Source organism: Thunnus thynnus, chromosome 7, assembly GCF_963924715.1.
Source record: "Thunnus thynnus chromosome 7, fThuThy2.1, whole genome shotgun sequence".
NCBI classification, from domain to species: domain Eukaryota; kingdom Metazoa; phylum Chordata; class Actinopteri; order Scombriformes; family Scombridae; genus Thunnus; species Thunnus thynnus.
Genome location: NC_089523.1, coordinates 34,230,676 through 34,243,953, shown reverse-complemented (window position 1 = coordinate 34,243,953; position 13,278 = coordinate 34,230,676). Strand labels below are relative to the sequence as shown.

The 13,278-nt window shown below is 44.3% G+C and overlaps 1 protein-coding gene across 1 annotated transcript in view; it reads left to right on the top strand.

Moving 5' to 3' along the window:
• The first annotated feature begins 9,927 nt into the window (after positions 1-9,927).
• LOC137186599 (scavenger receptor cysteine-rich type 1 protein M130-like) overlaps positions 9,928-13,278 on the top strand; it is a 61,429-nt gene continuing 58,078 nt past the window's right edge. Inside the window, exons 1-2 of the mRNA XM_067595649.1 lie at positions 9,928-11,422; positions 13,166-13,257. Of these exons, the coding sequence (XP_067451750.1) occupies positions 13,215-13,257 (43 nt within the window). The 5' untranslated portion in view covers positions 9,928-11,422; positions 13,166-13,214. The remainder of the gene's footprint in view (positions 11,423-13,165; positions 13,258-13,278) is intronic.

Here is a 13,278-nt window from a genome sequence, read left to right as displayed (position 1 = left end):
TTTACCTTTGAAGGAATTTCCAAACTGAAGTTGAATATACATCCATATTCTTGAAGTTCGAGGTTATCGTTGATTGAGCCTGGACCTTCCTTGGCTTTCATAGGAATTAGCAGTTGAAAATTAAGGTACGGCACTGGTTCTCCTACAGGGTCCAGCATGTCTGAGGAATGGAGAGCTACTTCTCCTCGGTCAGGGTGGAGTCAGGTAATAAACCGGGGCTCAGTGCTCCGGTTGGATCCACCCTAACCCTCCGCTAGCCTCTCAGCTAACGTTAGTCCCGGCTCTCCATGTGGATCCGACCGGAGGACCGAGCAGCGGTTTGTTATTCAGGTTAAAGTGGGAAGAAGCAGCGGGTCTGACGGGCAGCTGAGTGAAGTGCAGCCTGCGGAGGAAACACCGGGACCGTCAGGGAGAAACAGTCCATCGAGGGAAGCACAGTCAGGCGGCGGAGGGGAAGGCGACATATCGGCCTCCCATAATCTGCAGAATTTGCTGATGCCGATATTTAATTTTAGAGCTTTTATCGGCCGATACCGATGACGTGCTGATGATATCGTGCATCCCTACCAGAAAGTCTTGTATTTTTATTGAAGAGGCTTCAGTGTTCAAAGGTTTGCTAAAATTTGACCACTGGGGGGCAGTGTTGGTAAACGTAATGAGTGATAATTTAATCTAAACATGAGTATCTTAGCTATATTTTATCACAGAAAATACAGAGTTAGACCATTTTAATCAGCGTTACTTTGACCAATAATATATAAGTTACAAGACGGTTATATCCTTAATACACACTGAATCAAACTTTGGCTGAAGAAGCACAAGAAACTCAAGCCAAACCTTCCCTTGATTAATGACTGGCGTCTGGCAAATGTTTTTATCTGAAGTCACACTGGAGAGACAAACAAATGGGGAAGAATAAGTGTGTGTGTGTGTGTGTGTGTGTTTGTGTGTGTGTGTGTGTGTGTGTGTTTGTATGTGTGTGTGTGTGTGTGTGTGTTTGTGTGTGTATGTGTGTGTGTTTGTATGTGTGTGTTTGTATGTGTGTGTGTGTTTGTGTTTGTGTGTGTGTGTGTGTGTATGTGTGTGTGTGTGTGTGAGAGAGAGATTAAATTGTTGTAAAACAGTCTCTCTCTTTTAATCCAGTGTTTCTGACTTGAGGAGTTGATGACGAATGTAACTACTCTTTTAGTCCGTCATAAATCTCACTTGGGAGGTCTCTGGAGGTAGGATGGGAGGGGATTATCCTGGGAAGAGTCAAAACTGACACATTAATGTTGAGACAGGACTCTCAGTTTACCTTTGAAGGAATTTCCAAACTGAAGTTGAATATACATCCATATTCTTGAAGTTCGAGGTTATCGTTGATTGAGCCTGGACCTTCCTTGGCTTTCATAGGAATTAGCAGTTGAAAATTAAGGTACGGCACTGGTTCTCCTACAGGGTCCAGCATGTCTGAGGAATGGAGAGCTACTTCTCCTCGGTCAGGGTGGAGTCAGGTCACTGCAGGTGTCCAACTCCAGAGTAGACAAACCCCCCCCCCCCAGACTTGAATATTCCCACCACCATATTTGACTGTGGGTTTGATAGACTGAAATTTTGTTCTCTCTACTGTTTGTCTCCTTAAATTCACCTTCACCTGTACCTCTCCAAGCTCTAGCAATTAGAGAGGCAGAGGCTGATGAGGCTGTCGATGAAACAGGATGAGAGAATGTCCATCTGTTTCATCCAAGAGGCTGATTCTTCTGTTAGCCTTCTGCAGCAGCTGGTCATCTTTACACGGCATCCCTCATATGTGGTGTTTACTTTCCATCCTTTATCTCTTCATCAGCTTCATGTGTTTATGTCTAACGTCAGTCTCACCTCTCTGACAGGATGCTGCTAGCAGTAACCACCCTGACCTGCTTCATCATGTGACTGACAGATAAAGCAAACTGTCATCATGCTGATGGGTTTTTTGGACACAGTTACAGCAGTATTATGTGAATTAGACACTTTCTCATCATGAAACCTTTCTCATTCTCTTAATTCTACGAAGCTGTTCCTTACAATCAGAGTTAATATTTTTTAGGAGAAACACATCCTGCTGTATGTTTGTCTCTGTGGATTATAGGACTCATCCCCACCTGCTGTTAACATGTGATCTGTATGTGGATATTGTTGGGCCTCAAACCATGAGGTCACACAAAGAAGGCCTACATGTAACCTGTGAGGCCTGACCACGAGGTGCTTTATTCCTTTGTTTTCCCCGAGATAAAGGAATAGCGCCAAAAATGCTGCTTACAGACAATGGGAGCCCATTGCAAACTCCATTTCCAAGGATGCTTTGCGATTTTCACACCTCAGCAGGGAGCAGTCAGCATACAATCTCATTGGCGGAGATGCTCCTGCACAGCGGAGCATCCTGATGACGCAGCCCTGACATCACCGCCCCTTTAAAAACTGAACGGGTCCTGAAGCACCCGCCTTTCCCATGTCACTGAGCTAGGGGTAACTCCTGTTCCTCTGTGAGTCAGCTGACTAAAGGGGGTACCCCACGCATGTGTTTTCCCCTCATCGAAGACTCCCCTCGCCGGACAAGACAAGACTTCACCCGTGTTCACCCGAACACATTCAAGGATCCGAGACAGACCGCTGCTGCAACCAGCGTCCTCAATTTCCTCGAGACGGAAGAAACGCTTCTTCACCGAGTCGACTCTGCTGTTCTCTCCGCCACGCCGCCGAGAGCCAGCTGCCGTGCTTTTCGCCGACCGTGCGAGAACGGCCACTGTCTGCATCCGAGCCCAGGACAAAGCCAGACATAACGACGGATTACACACAAACCCTGCTCGCTTTCTGAAGCGACCCAAGTAAGAGGCATAAGTCTGGGCAGAGGCAGTGTTAATTGTGTGTTTCTATCAGCATCAGTTGCTGTTGTATAGCATTTAGCTTTTAGCTTTATTGCTATTGTTTTGTTGTGCTGTTGACGGACCGCCGAGTCCATTTTTCTCTGTTTACTCTTAGGAGTATTTTAAGTTTGCTGCCTGTTTAGTTGTGTTCACCACGCTAGACTGTTTTGTGTTTGTCCTGATTGGGACTACCACTGTGTTTGTGCCATCGTGAGTCAGAAAGTAAGTTGCTTTATCGATTAGAAACCAGACAACGTGCGTTACAGACTGCCATCCGTACGCGCACTGTCTGTGGACAAAGCCGCTTCTCATCCTCTCACGATCGTTTTCTTCCCTTCTTCCCTCTCTCTTCCGACTAACACATACACGCACGCGCACACACACATACACGCACCGACATCTTTTGCACATCTGATGGTCAGATAACGTCGAACAAAGCTTCGCTTTGTCTTTCCTTATCCGCCATCAGACACGTGTGTTTTTCACAGAAGTGGGTGAGTGCGAGACGCCGTCCACCAGGCGGCGCCGTCTTGCTTCTGTCTAACCAAAACACCGCCACATTTCCGCCATCTGGTTCTCGCGCGACGTGACTTCCTCCCATAGTCACGTCCGCGTCGCAGACCGACGACGTCATCACGTCAGGCCCCGTCGCCATCTTGTCACACGCACGCTCACACACACACACATGCACGCACATGCATTCCCCTGCATGTGTCCAACCCTGTACATAGCTGTTGTGTTTGTTTGGTAGGATTAGATTTTAGGATAGTTGTTTATTGAATGAAGCATTTGTTAACTTTGTTAATTTTGCTAAGTTTAATAAACACTGTTACATCTTTAAAGAGAAGTTCTTCTGTCATTATTGTGTGTAATATTGTGAAAAGTGGCTGATTGAAGGAGTCAGAGCTCGAATTCACCCTTCTTTGTTCATCCTTGAATGTTGATATCTCTCAGATATTAACATTCTAGGTGAACTCCCATTTATAAGACTACCTTGTTTGGTTATTGGTCCCGGTTTCCGGGTGGTGCCCCGTATTTGTTAATTCATATTAATAATTGTATTAATTGTCATAATTAGTTAATTATCCTTGATAATTGATGATTATTGCCAATAATCAACTGTGTTCCTCACAGATCCAACAGTTGGTGCCCAAATTATTGATTAAGGTTAACAATATCTTATTTTCATAATTCATAATTATCTATGATAATTATGAATTCTGAAAATAATAATTATAATTAATAATTATAGATAATAATTATCTATGATAATTATGAATTATTGCTAATAACCAAATGAACTACTGCCCGTCCCAACATTAATGGTGCCCCGTGTGAGGCTCCTGAGATATCTGCCTTTTGCAATATTTATGCACAATAATCAATAATTAATAATTTTTGAATTATTAATATTTTTTTCCAAAATTTCAATTTTTGAAATTTTGACTTCTCTTGTGCTCTGCCAAGCATATCCAGTGTGGTCTTGTATTGTGTGCAGTGTGCATTAGTGGTTGTGTTAGCAGAGAGTTGTTAGCATTTTGCATGCTAGTTGTTTACCCCCCTAACACAGTAACCAGCTTTTACTCACCAGAGCAGAGGTGCTGAAGCCACCTCACTTACACCTTCATAGGATAGGTAGTAGAGTAATTAGCATAGACACTAACTGGTTGTTGCTCACCTAGGTGCTAGAGTCACCATTAGGGTCCTGTCAGGACAAGATAGGTTGCAGTTTTGAGTAATCAACCGTGTAAGTCACAGGTCTGCCTCTCACCTGTGCATTCGTGCAGCATTAGCAGTTTTACCACAACAATTGTTAGAGCCACCATGTACTGTGTACTGTGCATTTACTACAAGTAAAATGAGTCACCGGGTACCCCACGTGGCCGGAGCCGTAGCTCCCCAGAGGCCAGATGACCAAGACATGCAGGATGTCGTCACTGCCCTCCTCCGCTTCTCCAGAAAGGAGCGAGAGAATCTCAACTGCTATAGTGTTAGCGACTGTTATTATTTGTTACAGGAATGAGTTGAGTACGCCTACAACCCGGCCGAGAAGCCCAGGCGCAGCATCCCGGACCTGTTTGGTGAGATGTTTCTCCTCCATCAGCGCAGAGCCCAGCTGCTAGCTGCAGAGAGCCAAGCACAACGGAGCCAGCTGCAACACAGCTACCAGGCTGTACTAGAGGAGAACCGCAGGCTGCGTCAAGACCGCCTACGCTCAGGTGTTGAGATAATCTGGCTACAGGACGCAAACAGAACCCTGCGCGCGCAGATCCAGTCTCTTCAGATGAGACCAGAGGACAGAGGCGAAGAAGGCCAGACCGGACAGACGAGCACCGCTGTCGACATGGCCACCCAGGAACCAAGTGATGTTCCTGACCTCGAAGAGGTCCCTTCTCCCGGCGCCACCAGCCAAAGCCTGCCCCAAGAAGCCCTACAGGTAAAGGAGCAGATGACCCCAGTCCACCAGGAGATGCAAGCTAGTAGCCTAGTGACCCCTGGTGATGCAGTCCCCGACTTCAACAGTCCAGATGACTGCCAGGTGCCTCCATCAGCCCACCTGATGGATGCAGGTGCCCCTCACTCCGATGGTGCACCCCTCTCAATCCTCAGCCACACCCCTTCATGTTCAGATCGAAGGAGGGAGGATCACCCCACAGATGAGAGTGGCGTGAATGCCTCCAGGCCCCCCTTGACCAGTGAGCTGACCATACCACAGAGCTCACACCCTTGTCTCAGCAGAACTCCATCCCCACCAGAAGGAGGAAGAAGTCGTCCTCATCGCCTTGGTGACCTGAGCGACTCTGGAGTCTCTGATGTTGCAGACAGCCCGCCGCCACATCGACGCCAACGCTTGCGCACTCGACAGCTCGAGTCCCTCACAAGCGACGTCGAACGCTTCGACTCTGATAGTCAAGATTCAGACATCGACAACTATCTCCGGGAAGTCGAACGCTACCAGGGTGAGTCACCTCACCTCACGCGCCCTGCTAGAAGGCAAGGAGACGACGCCAGAGTCCTGTGGATCCACACCTCAGGAAATGCCAACCTAGCGCTGGAAGGCAACAAGATGCCTCGCGCCAAGACGGATGGCAGAACAGGACCTCACAGGCGCCGACCACCTCGCCGGCAGGGTGGGAAACAAAACCACAGGGGTGATGACCAGACCTTCCCCCTGACTGAGCTTTTTCAGCCATTTGCACTCCCTAGATGCATGGAGCAGCCTCCACATCGAAGGGGGGTGGAGCCATTGTGGTAGTGTCCCCTCCAGTGGAGCGTAGTGTACTGTACCCACAACCCAGCATGCACTAACGCTTACTACCACTCCCTCCGTTACCATGGTTACCGTCAGTTTGCAGTTTGTTTCTCCATAACCTTTGCATGCCTTAGATATTATGTCAGGTTTGAGGTCAAGTATAACATAGGTGAGTATGTAAGTTAGACTAAGTTCTTAGATCTGCTACTACTACTGCTATGCAACCTTCACAAACACATCTGACATATAGTCTTGGCATTGCACTTCAAATCCAGTTGCAACTAGGATTCACACATCTTGTACAGGTACATTCAACACACAGGCCAGACTAGACTCCCTCCTTCCATCCAGCACGCCAGTCTGCGCCAGTCCACTGGCTAACTCCAGCCTCCTTCAGGAGTAAGCCTATTCATTTAACCACCTTTCCCTTTTCCTTTTCTTTTCTTTCATGACCTTTGTGTTGTGTTTAGTGGTGATAACCAAAGAGCAGCAAAAGGAATGTGTTGGTTAATACTTGAACGTACATAGGTCTGTTAGAACACTGCCCAGACTCTGCCTCTGTCACTAGCCTGACTTTGCCTCAGACTTTGCCCCAGACTTTGCCTCAGACTTTGCCTCAGTAGGTGCCCAGACAAGACTCTGAACTCTGAACTTTGTGAACTGTATGGACTGTTTCAACCCCTTTCTTGTTCTCAGGAATTACGGACTGTTCCAGCCTTCCACCTATCTCTGGAGCACATGGACTGTGTGACCACCAGGTTACTTCTAACCCACAGGGACTGCTCGGCCCTTGGGTTGCTCTGAAGATTGTGGCCAGCACCCCACTCCTCAGACCAAAGGGTGGATGTTGGGCCTCAAACCATGAGGTCACACAAAGAAGGCCTTCATGTAACCTGTGAGGCCTGACCACGAGGTGCTTTATTCCTTTGTTTTCCCCGAGATAAAGGAATAGCGCCAAAAATGCTGCTTAGACAATGGGAGTCCATTGCAAACTCCATTTCCAAGGATGCTTTGCGATTTTCACACATCAGCAGGGAGCAGTCAACATACAGTCTCATTGGCGGAGACGCTCCTGCACAGCGGAGCGTCCTGATGACGCAGCCATGACATCACCGCCCCTTTAAAAACTGAACGGGCCCTGAAGCACACGCCTTTCCCATGTCACTGAGCTAGGGGTAACTGCTGTTCCTCTGTGAGTCAGCTGACTAAAGGGGGTACCCCACGCACGTGTTTTCCCCTCATCGAAGACTCCCCTCGCCGGACAAGACGAGACTTCGCCCGTGTTCACCCGAACACATTCCCGGATCTGAGAGAGACCGCTGCTGCAACCAGCGTCCTCAATCTCCTCGAGACGGAAGAAACGCTTCTTCACCGAGTCGACTCTGCTGTTCTCTCCGCCACGCCGCCGAGAGCCAGCTGCCGTGTTTTTCGCCGACCGTGCGAGAACAGCCACCGTCTGCATCCGAGCCCAGGACAAAGCCGGACATAACGACGGATTACACACAAACCCAGCTCGCTTTCTGAAGCGACCCAAGTAAGAGGCATAAGTCTGGGCAGAGGCAGTGTTAATTGTGTGTTTCTATCAGCATCAGTTGCTGTTGTATAGCATTTAGCTTTTAGCTTTATTGCTATTGTTTTGTTGTGCTGTTGACGGACCGCTGAGTCCATTTTTCTCTGTTTACTCTTAGGAGTATTTTAAGTTTGCTGCCTGTTTAGTTGTGTTCACCACGCTAGACTGTTTTGTGTTTGTCCTGATCGGGACTACCACTGTGTTTGTGCCATCGTGAGTCAGAAAGTAAGTTGCTTTATCGATTAGAAACCAGACAACGTGCATTACAGACTGCCATCCGTACGCGCACTGTCTGTGGACAAAGCCGCTTCTCTTCCTCTCACGATCGTTTTCTTCCCTTCTTCCCTCTCTCTTCCGACTAACACATACACGCGCGCGCACACACACATACACGCACCGACATCTTTTGCACATCTGATGGTCAGATAACGTCGGACAAAGCTTCGCTTTGTCTTTCCTTATCCGCCATCAGACACGTGTGTTTTTCACAGAAGTGGGTGAGTGCGAGAAGCCGTCCACCAGGCGGCGCCGTCTTGCTTCTGTCTAACCAAAACACCGCCACATTTCTGCCATCCGGTTCTCGCGCGTCGTGACTTCCTCCCATAGTCACGTCCGCGTCGCAGACCGACGACGTCATCACGTCAGGCCCCGTCGCCATCTTGTCACACGCACGCTCACACACACACACGCACGCACATGCATTCCCCTGCATGTGTCCAACCCTGTACATAGCTGTTGTGTTTGTTTGGTAGGATTAGATTTTAGGATAGTTGTTTATTGAATGAAGCATTTGTTAACTTTGTTAATTTTGCTAAGTTTAATAAACACTGTTATATCTTTAAAGAGAAGTTCTTCTGTCATTATTGTGTGTAATATTGTGAAAAGTGGCTGATTGAAGGAGTCAGAGCTCGAATTCACCCTTCTTTGTTCATCCTTGAATGTTGATATCTCTCAGATATTAACATTCTAGTGAACTCCCATTTATGAGACTACCTTGTTTGGTTATTGGTCCCGGGGTCCGGGTGGTGCCCCGTATTTGTTAATTCATATTAATAATTGTATTAATTGTCATAATTAGTTAATTATCCTTGATAATTGATGATTATTGCCAATAATCATCTGTGTTCCTCACAGATCCAACAGTTGGTGCCCAAATTATTGATTAAGGTTAACAATATCTTATTTTCATAATTCATAATTATCTATGATAATTATGAATTATTGCTAATAACCAAATGCACTACTGCCCATCCCAACAATATATTATCTGTGACAAAAAACCCACGTTCATATAGATACAAATGCAACAGAAACAGCTATTGCAGACTCAAAGTAATGTGAGGATGTTGAAGAAATAGCTGATATCTTAAAATCTGTGACTTTGCCCTTTAGTCTGCACGTTACTAGTGGCATCAGTTCTGAGAAGAGGCTGATCAGTTAGTTTGTTTGCTGGATGATGAGGAGATAAAAGATGAAACAACATTTTATTAGTTGACGAGTCCGTCAGACAGAGACAGATGGTCTACCTGGTCATGGATCACCTGCTGATGGTGTTGGTGTTGCACACACACACACACACACACACACACACACACACACACACACACACACACACATATACACACACACACACACACACACAAATACACACACACACACACACACTGAACACACACACACACACACACACAGACAAGCACACACACACACTTTTAGTAATAAAAGCTATTAACATGATATTTAAAATTTAATTTTTTAATTTTAATCTTCTCAGTGTTTCTTAAAATCAGCTGCACAAACATCCAAACAACAAAAAACAGTTTGTTTTAATGTGAATAAAATGAAGTTGAGATGTTTTTTCTGTCACAGGAAAGTGTCTGAGGATAAACTAACTGATGAGTATCTGATGTGAGATTAGAGATTATACTTCTGTTACCATGGCAACAGCAGAGCATTGCTTCTCAAGTACAGGGCTGATGGTTGCGAAACACTTTTTTCTCTTATCAAATATATGTGTTTGAGCCGCTTCCTGTAACTCTGTCAAACTGTTTCTCACACTTAACCCCTTAAAATCCAGTTCCTCCTTTTCATCGCTTAAAGAGTGTTAAAATAATCAAACTTCTTAAGATTTAATGATTTGTTATGGGGACTTGATTTTTGTCCCCATAACAACAGGAATACAAGTACACACACACACACACACACACACACACACACACACACACACAGTCCTAAAACAGCACAGTGGTCATGTGATGTCACCACACAGGATTTCTGGGTATTGAAGTCATTCGGAGCTGCTGTGTTGCATTAACTCTATCTGAACCAGTCTGTTGCACTAAAACATAATTCTGGTTTATTTTCATATATTTGTCCATCATTTCTATCAGTAATAACAACATATTACTCAGCAAGTTAATATCTGAGATCTGTGAACACGGTGACATCACTGAAAAGACGTCTGATAGGTCAGAAACACGAGCAGTCAGATGATCAGACAGGAAACAAACATGTTAGACAAACAGCAGTTTTAATGAAACCGTAGTTTTCCTTTAAGTCTGTATGAAGCGTCTGTTGAGCTTGTGTTCATGTGTTCGTCTCATCTGCTGCTCTTCAAAGAAGAAGCAGAAAGTAGAAGCAGTGAGGTCGAGAGAAAAGGTTTTAAAGTTTCAGACTGACCAGGCAAAGAGAGATGTTTGTTTTTCCTTCATTTCTTTTGTCTTTTTACGAGGATTATTTTCACCCCAAAATAAACGAGAGTATCTCAAACTGCAGTCTACCTTTACACAATCTGCAGGAATGTGAGGGACACATGTAATATCTACGAAAACATGTTTCTGCTCCCTTTGTTAGGGAAAAATGAACATCATTGTATTTATATTTCTTATCATATTGACTCTGTTTGTGTCTGTCTGTTCATGAACCATTTGTGATATTACATTGAAACAGGTTTAATGAATTTATATTTTAATGCATTCATGTAATTAACTTAACAAGAACAAAATCATATGAATTTCCACTTGAGTCATAAGCTGAGATGGGAGCTACTGGTACTCTGCTAAACTAAATTAAGTTAAGCTAAGTTAAGCTAAGCTAAACTAGCTTCAGCAGGAGTTTAGCTGTTTGTTTTTTTTCCCAGGGTTGGATTCAGCTAATGCCTTATTAATGTGGAATAACAAACTTATTTCCAGATGTTGGTTCAAATTAATTTTCACAGCTCATGGGGAAAAAGTAACTACATTTAACTTTAGCTGATTAACTGATTCAGACCAGAGCAAACCAACTATAGGTTTGAAAACAGGATTACTTTAGATGTCCAGCTGACTGTCTCTCTCTTCCAGAGTCTCCAGGTTTCCAAGCCAGAGAGCAAACACTTTAGTCTGACTTGGTTTTTAGCTCCGTTTTCTAGTTGCTGAAGATTTAACCTGTTATTTCCACACACAAATTATACTTGTCTGTAGCATATTTGGTAAAACAAATGTAAAAGTCAGATTCTGGTCCACATATGTTGTTTGTGGCTTTGCAGGTTAGTGGTAAACTGGTCACATGATTCCTGAGTGAGTTCAATAATCTGTGTGTTTTCACTGAGATGAGCTCTGAGCTGCTGGAAATCCTCACAGTGTTTGTTCAGTTCACAGCTCTGCACCAATATAAATACTGACTTTCTGATTTTCTCTGCAGGACTCCAGGCTGAAGATAAACACCAACCAACAGGTAAAAAGAGAGAATATATCTCATCTGGTCTGGGAACGCCTCTGATCCCCCAGGTGGAGCTGGAGGACGTTACCCGCACCTCCATCAGGACAATGAGTCCACTTTGGTTTATGACCAAATACCCTCAAAGCTAATAACTAATAAAATATGCTAATGTTAGCATTGTGAGCAATGAGAGCAAGGAAGGGTGAGGAGGAGAGAAAGGGGAGTATAATAACTAGGACTTAAATAAAAATGAGTAAAAATAAATAATAAATACAATTCTGCCCCGGCCCAACTGTCCCGACGCATCCTAGTTTCACCCTGATGCCCCTTTATCCTTGAGACCCAACCAGAGATGCCCCCCAACAGCCCTGTAGACACACACACATACACACACACATTATTTATTGTTCATGTTGTTGTTTTGTTTGGGTTATTGTCTGCTTCTGTTGCTTGTACGGTCCCATGTCATGTTGTTAAACAATCATCTTGCACAAATTTAATAAAAAAAAGCTGAGTAATTATCTGTCCAAGAGACATTTCCATTTCTATCCAGCAGCTCTGAGTCCATCAGACATCAGAGGTTTTTCCACCAAAACCACTTTCCATTCATTTCTACAACAAGACTTTCTGGACGTCAACAAAGCTAAAAAGATGTTTAAGTCCAGATGAAATGGCATTTCCAAAGTGTCTAACTTCCATATCGTGACATATCACAAGTGAAACAGGATAAACAGGCGGGACGCAATGTTTGGAGGAATTTGATTTGAACATTAAAAAGTAGGCGTTTCGTAGTGAATCTTAGCTCTGTGCTGATTGGTTGAAAGATAGATGTCATGATATTATTGGTTGAAACTGGTTGGTCAAGCCTATGTAAGCACACGTTATGTTTTCTTTCACAGGAAGAAAACATGATTTGATTTTCACATAAGAATACAAAGAAATTGTTTTTTTAATGTTCTTTTTTGGTATATTGTTGAATAGGTGTACAATATGACTGGGGATGTGATCTAAAAGGGTTAAAAAGGCAATTTTCATTTCATCTCTACTTTAGGTATATTTTTTAAAAAGGTCAGTTAAAGTCATCAGTGTGGTCTGCAGCAGTTTCACAGAAACTCTTATTTGACTTGAACATGTTTTTTAAGGAAATGTCATCATTTCTTCTTCACTTAATCATATGTGGTGTTTACTTTCCATCCTTTATCTCTTCATCAGCTTCATGTGTTTATGTCTAACGTCAGTCTCTTCTCTCTGACAGGATGCTGCTAGCAGTAACCACCCTGACCTGCTTCATCATGTGACTGACAGATAAAGCAAACTGTCATCATGCAGATGGGTTTTTTTGGACACAGTTACAGCAGTATTATGTGAATTAGACACTTTCTCATCATAAAACCTCCATTTCTCATTCTCTTAATGCTCCGAAGCTGTTCCTTACAATCAGAGTTAATATTTTTTAGGAGAAACACATCCTGCTGTGTGTTTGTCTCTGTGGATTATAGGACTCATCCCCACCTGCTGTTAACATGTGATCTGTATGTGGATATATTATCTGTGACAGAAAACCCACGTTCATACAGATACAAATGCAACAGAAACAACTATTGCAGACTCAAAGTAATGTGAGGATGTTGAAGAAATGGCTGATATCTTAAAATCTGACTTTGCCCTTAAGTCTGCACGTTACTAGTGGCATCAGTTCTGAGAAGAGGCTGAGTGTGTTTCCGTGTTGATGAGGAGATAAAAGATGGAATATTAGAGGAAGAGAGCTGACGAGTCCGTCAGACAGAGACAGACGGTCTACCTGGTCATGGATCACCTGCTGATGGTGTTGGTGTTGCTGTGGAGTTCAGGTAGGACTCTGCTTTCATGAT